This window comes from Bubalus bubalis, chromosome 5 (genome assembly GCF_019923935.1).
Source record: "Bubalus bubalis isolate 160015118507 breed Murrah chromosome 5, NDDB_SH_1, whole genome shotgun sequence".
In the NCBI taxonomy this organism is placed as follows: domain Eukaryota; kingdom Metazoa; phylum Chordata; class Mammalia; order Artiodactyla; family Bovidae; genus Bubalus; species Bubalus bubalis.
In genome coordinates, this window is record NC_059161.1 from 25,344,585 (window position 1) to 25,356,934 (window position 12,350).

At 37.1% G+C, this 12,350-nt stretch overlaps 1 protein-coding gene across 3 annotated transcripts in view; it reads right to left on the reverse strand.

Annotated features, from left to right (window-relative positions):
• RABGAP1L (RAB GTPase activating protein 1 like) overlaps window positions 1-12,350 on the reverse strand; it is a 736,110-nt gene that overhangs the window by 522,262 nt on the left and 201,498 nt on the right. For all 3 annotated transcript variants that reach the window (XM_025287225.3, XM_025287224.3, XM_025287226.3), the window contains exon 12: window positions 7,152-7,245. In XM_025287225.3, coding sequence (XP_025143010.1) covers window positions 7,152-7,245 — 94 coding nt within the window. The remainder of the gene's footprint in view (window positions 1-7,151; window positions 7,246-12,350) is intronic.

The window sequence follows — 12,350 nt, forward strand, 5'->3', positions numbered from 1 at the left end:
GCAGAGTCAGATCAGATCAGTCGCTCAGTCGTGTCCAACTGTTTGCGACCCCATGAATCGCAGCACGCCAGGCCTCCTTGTCCATCACCAACTCCCGGAGTTCACTCAGACTCACGTCCATCGAGCCAGTGATGCCATCCAGCCATCTCATCCTCTGGCGTCCCCTTCTCCTCCTGCCCCCAATCCCTCCCAGCATCAGAGTCTTTTCCAATGAGTCAACTCTTCGCATGAGGTGGCCAAAGTACTGGAGTTTCAGCTTTAGCATCACTCCTTCCAAAGAAATCCCAGGGCTGATCTCCTTGAGAAGGGACTGGTTGGATCTCCTTGCAGTCCAAGGGACTCTCAAGAGTCTTCTCCAACACCACAGTTCAAAAGCATCAATTCTTCAGCGCTCAGTCTTCTTCACAGTCCAACTCTCACATCCATACATGACCACAGGAAAAACCATAGCCTTGACTAGACGAACCTTTGTTGGCAAAGTAATGTCTCTGCTTTTGAATATGCTATCTAGGTTGGTCATAACTTTCCTTCCAAGGAGTAAGCGTCTTTTAATTTCATGGCTGCAATCACCATCTGCACTGATTTTGGAGCCCCAAAAAATAAAGTCTGACACTGTTTCCACTGTTTCCCCATCTATTTCCCATGAAGTGATGGGACTGGATGCCATGATCTTCGTTTTCTGAATGTTGAGCTTTAAGCCAATTTTTTCACTCTCCACTTTCACCTCATCAAGAGGCTTTTGAGTTCCTCTTCACTTTCTGCCATAAGGGTGGTGTCATCTGCATATCTGAGGTTATTGATATTTCTCCCGGCAATCTTGATTCCAGCTTGTGTTTCTTCCAGTCCAGCGTTTCCCATGATGTACTCTGCATATAAGTTAAATAAACAGGGTGACAATATACAGCCTTGATGTACTCCTTTTCCTATTTGGAACCAGTCTGATGTTCCATGTCCAGTTCTAACTGTTGCTTCCTGACCTGCATACAGATTTCTCAAGAGGCAGATCAGGTGGTCTGGTATTCCCATCTCTTGAAGAATTTTCCACAGTTGATTGTGATCCACACAGTCAAAGGCTTTGGCATAGTCAGTAAAGCAGAAATAGATGTTTTTCTGGAACTCTCTTGCTTTTTCAATGATCCAGTGGATGTTGGCAATTTGATCTCTGGTTCCTCTGCCTTTTCTAAAACCAGCTTGAACATCAGGAAGTTCACAGTTCACATATTGCTGAAGCCTGGCTTGGAGAATTTTGAGCATTACTTTACTAGCGTATGAGGTGAGTGCAATTGTGCAGTAGTTTGGGCATTCTTTGGCTTTGCCTTTCTTTGGGATTGGAATGAAAACTGCTGGAAGAAGCACAAGGTGGAATCAAGATTGCCAAGAGAAATATCAATAACCTCAGATATGCAGATGAAACCACCCTTATGGCAGAAAGTGAAGAAGAACTTAAGAGTCTCTTGATGAAAGTGAAAGAGGAGAGTGAAAAATTGGCTTAAAGCTCAACATCCAGAAAACGAAGATCATGGCATCTGGTCCCATCACTGCATGGCAAATAGATGGGGAAACAGTGGAAACAGTGGCTGACTTTATTCTTTGGGGCTCCAAGATCACTGCAGATGGTGATTGCAGCCATGAAATTAAAAGACGCTTACTCCTTGGAAGGAAAGTTATGACCAACCTAGACAGCATATTAAAAAGAAGAGACACTACTTTGTCAACAAAGGTCTGTCTAGTCAAGGCTATGGTTTTTCCAGTAGTCATGTATGGATGTGAGGGTTGGACTGTGAAGAAGGCTGAGTGCCGAAGAATTGATGCTTTTGAACCGTGGTGTTGGAGAAGACTCTTGAGAGTCCCCTGGACTGCAAGGAGATCCATCCAGTCCATCCTAAAGATCAGTCCTGGGTGTTCATTGGAAGAACTGATGTTGAAGCTGAAACTCCAATACTTTGGCCACCTGATGCAAAGAACTGACTCATTTGAAAAGACCTTGATGCTGGGAAAGATTGAGGGTAGGAGGAACAGGGGACGACAGAGGATGAGATGGCTGGATGGCATCACTGACTCAATGGACATGAGTTTGGGTGAACTCCAGGAGTTGATGATCGACAGGGAGGCCTATGCTGTGGTCCATAGGGTCACAAAGAGTCGGACACAACAGAGTGACTGAACTGAACTGAACATGTTATACAGAGCTCAATGCCAGCACTGTGTATCTACAGCTATTAAAACTCCAATAAATATGTCCCATATAAAAGAAACCTTTTTATTCAACCCCACACAACACTCCAGATGTCATATTGTCTTCCCACTTTGCACATCAAATTTCCGTAACGATGACTGTACATTATCTCTATTTCTTCCCTCACACTCATTCCTCAGCTCATTTCAGCATGGCTTCTCTCTTTTATATAAGTAATGCATGACCTCTCTCCATGCCACTAAATTCCAGAGACATTTTTCAGTCCTTCCACTGCTGACCATTTTGTTTCCTTGGCATCAGTGACAAAGCACTCTCTTTTCCCTCCTCACAAACCCAACTGCTGATTGTTCTCCTCTATTAAAATGTTTCAAGCTGTCAATCTCTCCACTCTCCCTCAATGATCTAATTCTCTCCACTCTCTCATCTCTGGGCATTATTACCCTTCCCCACAAATTCTGAGCTCCAGAAATCAATATATTCAAATTTGAACTCATATTCTTTCTCCCTAAACCTGATCGTTTTCCAGGGTGTCCTACCTCAGTGATTGTCACCACAATTCAACCAAATTAGAAACCTAGATGTTAATGTTCACTTACTCTCTATCCCATAATTTATTACTAATTTATCAAGAAATCTAATGCATTTTATTTTCCCAACCTCTCCAAAATCCTTGCACTCCGATCTCCACTGCCACCAATTCTACTCATTCTACAACCTCTGTAATGACCTCCTAACTTCCACTCATCCTATTACATGGTAATGTATTTCCAATACAGCAGGCAAAATGAAGAGGAAAACAGCTTGATTAAATATCATATTGGCTCAAATTACTCTGCATAATCAATTATATAAGATTCTGAATCTGAACTATCTCTTCTTACACAGGCATACATACACACATACACATGCAAACACACACCTTCAGGTTAATAGTCAACAGTCCCTAGTACACCTTTTACTGTAATATGATTCAACTCAATCAATATTCTAGCTGGCCCTCGTCTATTCAGCCAGGCATAACAAAAAAGTCTTTCCTCCTCTCTTAAAAACCCAGGCACTATTTATCTTCATAGTGAAGTGAAAGTGGCTCACTTGTGTCCAACTCTTTGCAACCCCATGGACTGTAGCCTGCCAGGCTCCTCTGTCCATGGAATTCTCCAGGCAAGAATACTGGAGTGGACAGCTATTCCTTTCTACAGGGGATGTTCCCAACCCACGGATCAAATCCAGGTCTCCCGCATTGCAGACGGATTCTTTACCATCTCAGCCAACAGGGAAGCCCTAGAACACTGGAGTGGGTTGTGTCGTGTTGTGTCGTGTCGTGAAGTCACTCAGTCATGTCCAACTCTTTGTGACCCCATGGACTGTAGCCTACCAGGCTCCTCCCTCCATGGGATTCTCCAAGCAAGAGTACTGGAGTGGGTTTCCATTTCCTTCTCCAGGGAATCTTCCCAACCCAAGGATCAAACCTGGGTCTCCTGCATTCCAGGAAGATGTTTTAACCTCTGAGCCACCAGGGTAGCCTATCCCTTCTCCAGGGAATCGTCCCCACCCAGGAATTGAACCAGGGTATCCTGCATTGCAGGTTGGTTCTTCATCAGTTGAGCTAACTTACACACTGACATTTAAAAAGAACTGGGTCGTTCATAATACAACATGATTAACAGCTTTAAATTACTGATTATTCTGGTAATGATACAGTAATTAATTATAGTGTATACAGCACCCTGTATTTAAGAGATACTGATATCAATGGATACCAAGCCAAAAGCTATAGTATATATCTATGACCAGAGACGATCCAAAACAAAAGGACAATTTATAAAAATAGTCATTGTTTCAGTATTTCTAATAAAAATATAACTGCATACAGTCATTGCTTTAATACAACATTAACTATACCTATCAGGAGACTTAGAAGCAGGCATCTAATTACGACAAGTGTTGAACTCAGCACTAGAAGCAATATAGGTATCAAATGATTCAAAAAGTCACATATAAACCAGATGTGCTAAACAAATAATAACTGAGAAGTTTGTAATGCATGAATGTAAGTTCCACAAGGGAAGGAATCTCTGTCTTCTTTACTTATATATCCCAAGCACCTAGTGCAGTGCCTGTTATATACAAGGTATTCAGTAATTTTAGATAAAAGAATAGATTTGTGAGACTAAATTAACATGAACAACTAATACGGCTAAGCTAAAGAATGCTTTTTTAAAAGGCAAACAGTCTCACTGATTTAACAGCATCATAAAGCAGTTGTATATTCATCTAGTTACCTTCGAAGAGGGATCTTTTCTTGCAACTGTTCGGGCATATAAGAACTTTCTCTATTTTTAAGATTGTCTAGGAAAGAATTTCAAAGAGGAGCTACCATTTCTGACAAAAACAGCAGAGAAATCAAGAAGTGAGAAGAAAAGCCATTGAATGATACTCAGTGGTCACTTATGGAATTGGGGCAATTCCAATTGCCCCAACTGATAGAGAAGAAGTGGAAGTAGGTGGCTAGAAGATATGAGAATGTGAGGGCAGCAACTTGACCCACTTTAAAAGGTCTTCTCAGAAAAAGGAATACTTAGAACTGAAACTAAAAGATGGGAAACATCAAGTGAAGTTGGGGATTTGTCCTTCCCTCATTCATGGTAAGACCTATATGTCAACCGAGGTCTCACTTTAAGTTAATCAAGATACATGAAGTTTCAAGAAAAGAGATAGATTAAAGATCACTAGGAAAAGCAAGAGCACATATTTTGTTCTGATTTGTATATGCTTTCACCAGGTTTTTTCATTAGTGGAAAAAGTTGAACATTATACTGATGTGAAAAGAAAAGAAGCTATTTATGTTCATGCTTAGCAATTTGAATTCTTCATGTTTTCCGAGTTTAGATATTTTGGGGGTCATTCTGCTGATGTTCAGCTAGGTTGAGAGATCATGGATTAAGAACATGTTTTCCCACCTTGATAATAAGGATAGTCATGAAGAATACAACCAAAGTGCCTATTAAATCTGTACCAATTTTCTGAAAGTCTAACAAAGGTAAATGAATAGTCTGAAGGTAGTTTTATTTATATATAGTAAACCAATACTCAATTTTTATCTCAAAGTTCCCTTAGTGTTTTGGTTAGAAAATCTTCCTGTCACAAAAGTTGACTTACATCTAACTGTTCAGGGTCAGCACAGTGTTCTCCTAGTCTTTAAGAATCTCAACAACTTTGATTCAATTCAAAACCAGAAACAGTCTTCCAGAAATAATTCTACCCGAATTCCTTAAATTCCTTAAATTATTTAACATGCAAGACATCAGCATTACCATTCTGAATATATTCAACACATAAAAAAAACCTTGCTGCCACTTTCAGTTTGGTGTTTTCAAGTCTTTCTATCATAAGTGTGTTAGTTGCCCAGTCATGTCCGACTCTGTGTCCCCATGGACTGCAGCCTGTCAGGCCCCCTGTCCATGGAATACTCCAAGAAAGAATACTGGAGTGAGTAGTCATTTCCTTCTTCAGGGGATCTTCCCAAATTTCTATCACAAACATTTGCTCAATTCCTCTCTCCCTGGCCCTCTTTCTCTCCTTTTCTCTCAATCTTTGTTTGCTCACTTTTTTATGTAGTATTTCAAAACACCTTAACTCTAATCTCATATGAAGACCTCCATCACTGAATTTTTAGTCTGTTTTCCATTATCTTTTCCATAATATCTTTATTTTTTCTGATAATTTAAAATTAGTATTACTCTTCCTTTATATCTTTCTAATAACACATTTCATTATCTGAGTTCTGATTTTATCCATAAAAAATATCATTTATTTTAATATAGTGATCTCATTGTTTCACAGTAAGTTCAAAATACTTTCAACTATATTTTATTTAAAAGCACCTTGATAATACAGGCTGTCTCCTCATAAAAAAAATTTCCCCCCAAAGCACAAAATGAAACACAATAGGTGCTCTACCTAACTGAACCACAAAAATATCTTCTTCTAAGTCCCTAGCTAATATTCCTAAGACTCACTGAAATGTTTTAAACCCACAAAAACATTAACATTAAAAAAGATATGCCAAGAGCAATTTTAAAACTTTGTCAATTCTTGTGTAATAGAAATAAACTTCTCTCAATTAGGCAAATGTCATCATTTTCACATAAACTGTCATGACACAACTACAATTAAGACAAGTAAAAATAAAAATACTTCAACTGTAAAAAATTCAGCAAGTTTTCTACAGGTCTAAAAACCAGTTATCTGAGTTCTTTAAAACAGTTCCCTAAGATTCTATAAACAAGTTGGTTGAAGTCCACTACAAAAAATATAATGTAGAAAGATATTCCTGAAAAAATGTACACTGAATGGTAGCTGAGGAATCCCATCAACTCTACTTTAGAATTCGTACTCCATTTGGAACTCCGCTTTATACATAAGGCCCATGAGTTTGGTACAGACCTCATCAACCCATGCAGTTATGTCCTAACTAGCTAATTTCTTCCGACTCCAAAATTACCTTCTAAATAATTAAAAGCATCATAAAGGCAATTTCTTTTTTTAAAAGTTATTTTCCAAGAAAATTTTTTATTAGTATTTACTTTTATTTGTTTGTTTGGCTGTGCCTGGTCTTTGCTGCGGCACTGAGAATCTCTGGTTGTGGCATGCGAACTCTTAATTGCAGCATGAGGGATGAAGTTCCCTCACCAGGGAGTGAATCTGAGCCCCCGGATTACCAACTTGACTATCAGGCAAGTCCCCATAATAGCAACTTCACCTTTAAAATATTTGTTGGGAATTGTCTTTATTATGTTTATTATATTTTTTTCTACTTCCGTGTTCATTCCAAAATTTCCACTGGGTGCTAACAGAAACATTTATCCATTATGTCACAATTCTGTTTTAATTAATACAACAGATTTACAATCATGTAAATATGAAATTTTCAGTAAGAAAAATAAATTTTTACCATCTTCCTAGCAATTCTCCCCAAGAATATAGGATCTTCTCAGGACAATCCTTAGACACATCACCTGTTCCACTTGAGAGTTCATTATCACTCTCTGCAGAAGAAACACAAGAACAACAAAGATTATATTATATAGTACATTCTATATTTATGTGTTATAAAACAAGAAGCATGACTGTTTCTAATAAAACAAATACTTCTGCTTACATTACACCACTGCAAAAATAACAGTATAAACTTCAATAATATGTTTTATTTCAGTGCCAAAATAAATATTTTCAAAGCACAAAGTTTTTATTAAAATTCTTGTCCACAGTTTACATGGTATGAAACTGAAAACACCTATAAACAAATATCTTTACCCAAAGGAAGTAAAATTTAAAAGCTTAATGGTAACATGGTTAGAAATTCCTAATTAGTGTTCATCAGTTTAGTATTCTCAAATATTGTGTGTGTGTATTCACTCGCTCAGTTGTGTCCTACTCTTTGAGACCCTATGGACTGAGGGCCACCAGGCTCTGCTGTCTGTGGGATTCTACAGACAAGCATACTAGAGTGGGTTGCCATTTCCTGCTCCAGGCTATCTTTCTCAACCCAGGGATCAAATCCACGTCTTCAGTGTCTCCCGCATTGCAGGCCGATTCTTTACCACTGCACCACCTGGGAAGCTCTTATATTTTATTAAAATCATTTATACATTTTATATTATAGTTACTAATACTAATATTTGATGAGAAATAAATACTAAAGAATCAGACATATATATCAATATATAACACTGAGAAACATTTATGATACAAATACACAACCAGAAATCTAAAAAAAAAATTTTTAAGACATATTGAAAAGTACAAGTTTTTTTTGACTGTCCATGGGATTCTACAGACATGCATACTAGAGTGGGTTGCCATTTCCTGCTCCAAGGGACCTTTCTCAACCCAAGGATCAAATCCATGTCTCCAGTGTCTCCTGGAGATGAAACTTTCATCTTTTAAAATGACAACTTCATAAAACATCGCAAAATGTAAAGTAATAGTTTTAGAAAGAATAAGACAGCTTGAGTTATAGTTTACAATCAGTAGTGAAAATAAGTTAACTCTAAATTCTATAAATCTTTTGAATGGTAACAGACTTGGTAGAGAAAGGAAATGTAATGGGCACAATTCACCTACATTATAACAAAAGCTTTTGACACAGTGCTACCTAAGAAAAGGCTGGAGAAGTACTGATTGAATGATAAAATAAGCTAGATAAAAATCTGTCTGGCTGATAGCAAGTACCAAGGTTTCACCAATGCTCTTACAGTATAATAGGGATTGGCATTAAGTGAATCTCACAGGGATCTGTGCTAAAAACAATATTGCTTAGCATGCGACAAATCCAGTGATCCAAGCAGAAACTCGTTCATATCAGTAGATATATTCAACACCAAAAATTAATGTGATAAATAAAGATTTATTTGGTGAGGTTTAAAAGATGTGCTTATATGCACCTGAAAAGATTTTATTACATATTTAGCAAAATATAAACAAACTATATACACACACACAAACAAATGCTTTATCATCTTTAGGACAACATCAGATCAACAAGAACGATGATGGACATTTTATTCTAAAAGCAAGTATTATTCTGGACATTGGTAATGAAGGTTAAGAGGCTATATGCTAACATCACTGCTCTAGAAATACCTCACATAGAAGTGAGAGGTTCTGTTTCTTTTAAAGCTAAAGCAAATGAAGTATTACTAAGTATTGGAGGAATAAAGTAAACAGAAACAACTGAAGCCTTAATATTAAAATAGCCTAACATGAAAAACTATGCTTTATAGTCCTTATAATTTTTTAACTAAAATGAGGCACTTCTGAGAGTAATATAAAAATGAATAAAGGAAATCTCATTTAAAATGAAGTCAGGAAACCCTGAAGGGGCAATTCTCACACATGTATCATTCGTGGCAGCTTACAGGCACTAACAGGAAGGAAGATTTCCTCCCAACCCAGCAAGGTCAAGCTGCTAGCCACCTACTGTCAGTGAAGAACCCCTGTAGCCCTCCCCAATTTCCTCCTTTTCGCTATAAAAGCAAGCCCCTCTCCTCCAATCTCCAGATACGCCTATCGTTTACTGTTGTTTGCTTGTTTCAAATTGCAATTCTCTCCTATTACAAAATAAACTTATTCTGCTGGTAAAATAACTGGCTGGTTTTGTTTGTTTAACATCAGCAGTGAAAAGGGACACTATTAAAAATTACACTAAAAAACAGGTTAAACTTACACTATCTCAAGCAAACAGACTTCCGGTCACCCTTCTTATTAATTAGTACCAAACATAAGCATTTATAAGTTGATATTCAATTAAGCAGGGTCCAAGATGATCCCACATTATACTCTAAGTTGTCACACAGTAAATAATAATACACCAAAGTGCCAAATTATTTGATGAAGTTGTACCTGCTAAGTTGGGAGATCAAAATCTAAGAACACAATAAAAGAAACAAGGAAACAAACACCGATGGACATCACTAACCTTGAATATGAAAAAACTCAAAAGGTACTACTGATATTGAGAATCTTTTGGACTCATTATTCTTGCTGTGAAAGGAATCCCTAAGCATGAAACAAAACCAAGATGCTTTAAGAGAGAATAAGAAATATGACTACCTATAATTTTAAAACTTCTATGAAGGTACAGTATATATTTTTTTCAAACTATATTTACAGTACATATTTAGCAAAAAAAAAAAAAATCTAATATATGACGGACTATTTTGTGTAACATATCAAAATAAAGAGCAGTCCAACATAAAATTGACCCCAGGACATGAACACAGTACAGGGCAAAATACATAAAATACAACTAGCTAAAAAAGAAAGCCCTATCTCATTAATAATTTTTCAATGCAAATTAAAACAATGAAACATATTCATCAATTAGACTGGCAGATAGTATAAAGAGTAATAATATCTGGTGCTGATAAAACAGGAAACAGGAAGGTTGATACTTAAACAAGCAATCTTTAATTTATTAAGATTCTAAAATGCATATACCATTTGGTCTAGTAACTTCACTTCTAGAAATTTATGATCCAGAAACAGATATGCAAAAAAAAAAAAATATGGAAAACTATTTTAATTGTATCATTGTTTGTGAAAATAAGAAACTGAAAACTATCAGGAATCTATCAACAGGAGTTTTATTAACTAAATTATGGTCTATCCAGTCAAAATACTATCTAGCAGTTTAAAAGAATTGGTGAATCTTTATAGGCTAACATGAAAATCATCCAAAATATATTGTGATAAAAAAAAATAAGAGAGTAATTTTAAGTATGGTTTTATTTTAGTAAATATTATTCCTTATATGATTACAAAGATCTTTAAAAATAGCTGTAAGAATAGACACCAAACTATTAACAGCAATTACGTTTCAATAACTAACAGTATCTTATCACATAGTAGGCACTCAATAAATATTCAGGGAATACATCTTTCAGTTCTAAGTTTTATATTTCTGTAATACTTTTATCTTTTAAAATAAGTTATGTATAATTATAAAAAGCACAGGGAAAGGATTTTAATTTTTTAAATGACCCCTGTGCTATATATATGAAACAAAAACCTATTTTATTATTACAAACCCCTACTGCTATGTCATAAAACCATGAATGATAACAACAATGTCTTGTCTTCTTGACACTCTCCCAAGTTACTGTGCACCAAAAAAGGAAATCAGAACTGTAAGCAACTAGATTAGCAATGGAGAATTCCAAGGAGAAGGAAAGAAAATGGGCACACTGAAGTAAAACCAGACCCCTGATGAACAATTAAGGCAGAGACAACAGAAGGCCGGGAGCCAAATATTTGGATGAAAAGTAGGATTTAGTCAAGTAAGTTAGGGGGCTTCCCCAAAGGCTCAATGGGTAAAGAATCCACGTGCAATGCAAGAGACCCAGGAGATGGGGGTTTGTTCTCTGGGTGGGGAAGATCCCCTGGAGAAGGAAATGGCAATCTGCTCCAGTATTTTTGTCTGGGCAATCCCATGCACAGAGGAGCCCGGTTGGCTATCGTCCAAAGGGTCACAAAGAGTCGGACATGACTGAGTGACTGAATAAACAAACGAACAAAACAGACTCCTACAATAATATCTTTAAGACTTCCATGAAAACATGCCTGTTGGACTCCCTGGTGGTTCAGTGGTTTAGGAATTTGCCTGCCAATGCAAGGAACATGGGTTCAATCCCTGCTCAAGATTCCACATGCGGTGGGGCAATTAAGCCCACACACCACCAACTACTGAACCCTGCCTGCCCTGGAACCCAACAAGAGAAGCCACCACAATGAGGAGCCCGTGCACAGCAATTAGAAAGTAGCCCTCACTCATTGTGACTAGTGAAAGTCTATGTGCAGCAATGAAGACCCAGTGCAGTCAAAAATAATAAATTTTTTAAAAACCATGCCTGTTTACATTATTTAGTCATATATTTAATATCTGTAACATTCATGTCCTTTTCTTGAAGTCCAAGCTCTGCCAGGGCTGGGATTGTATCTTATTTGCCTTTATATAGTAAACTCAGCACATAACACTGGACTGTGGAATGAATGGAAGGATTACTTTGTTGTTGCTTTATTTTGAGAATACCTTCATACATACAAGGCAATTGGGAAGGAAAACCCTGGAGCAAGAAAGATGAGAAATCAGGCAATTTTTCCGTAAAGACAAGAAATTGCCCAGGTTTCAGAGTACTGATTGAAGAGGAGGACAATTCCTAATTTGACTGCATGGGAGGCTTTGGAGAAATATGACAATGTTAAGAGAGTTAGTTGAGGGAATTTGTAGGTAATAGTTTCATCTTCCTCTATAAAGTGTAACTTTAGGAGAGGTCTCTGACCGACTCTGCTTAATTTACACAGCAGGATTTGGTAGAGACTCTTCTTAATATGCATAATTTCACTTCCTTATCATGAACATTTTCCTCATCAATTTCAATTTCCCTGCAGTTACTGGTGTCCTTTAGAAAGCAGGACCATGAAGAGCATTTCAGATGTCACTGGATTCAGACTGTAGGACTACTACTTTCTTTAAACATCAGTGAAATGGAAATATCAATCAGGTAGCATTGTAAAAATTAAATGAAAATGTATTTGAAGTGCTACACAGGGTGCCTGGCACACAATAGCACTCAAGTGTAGCTATCATTTT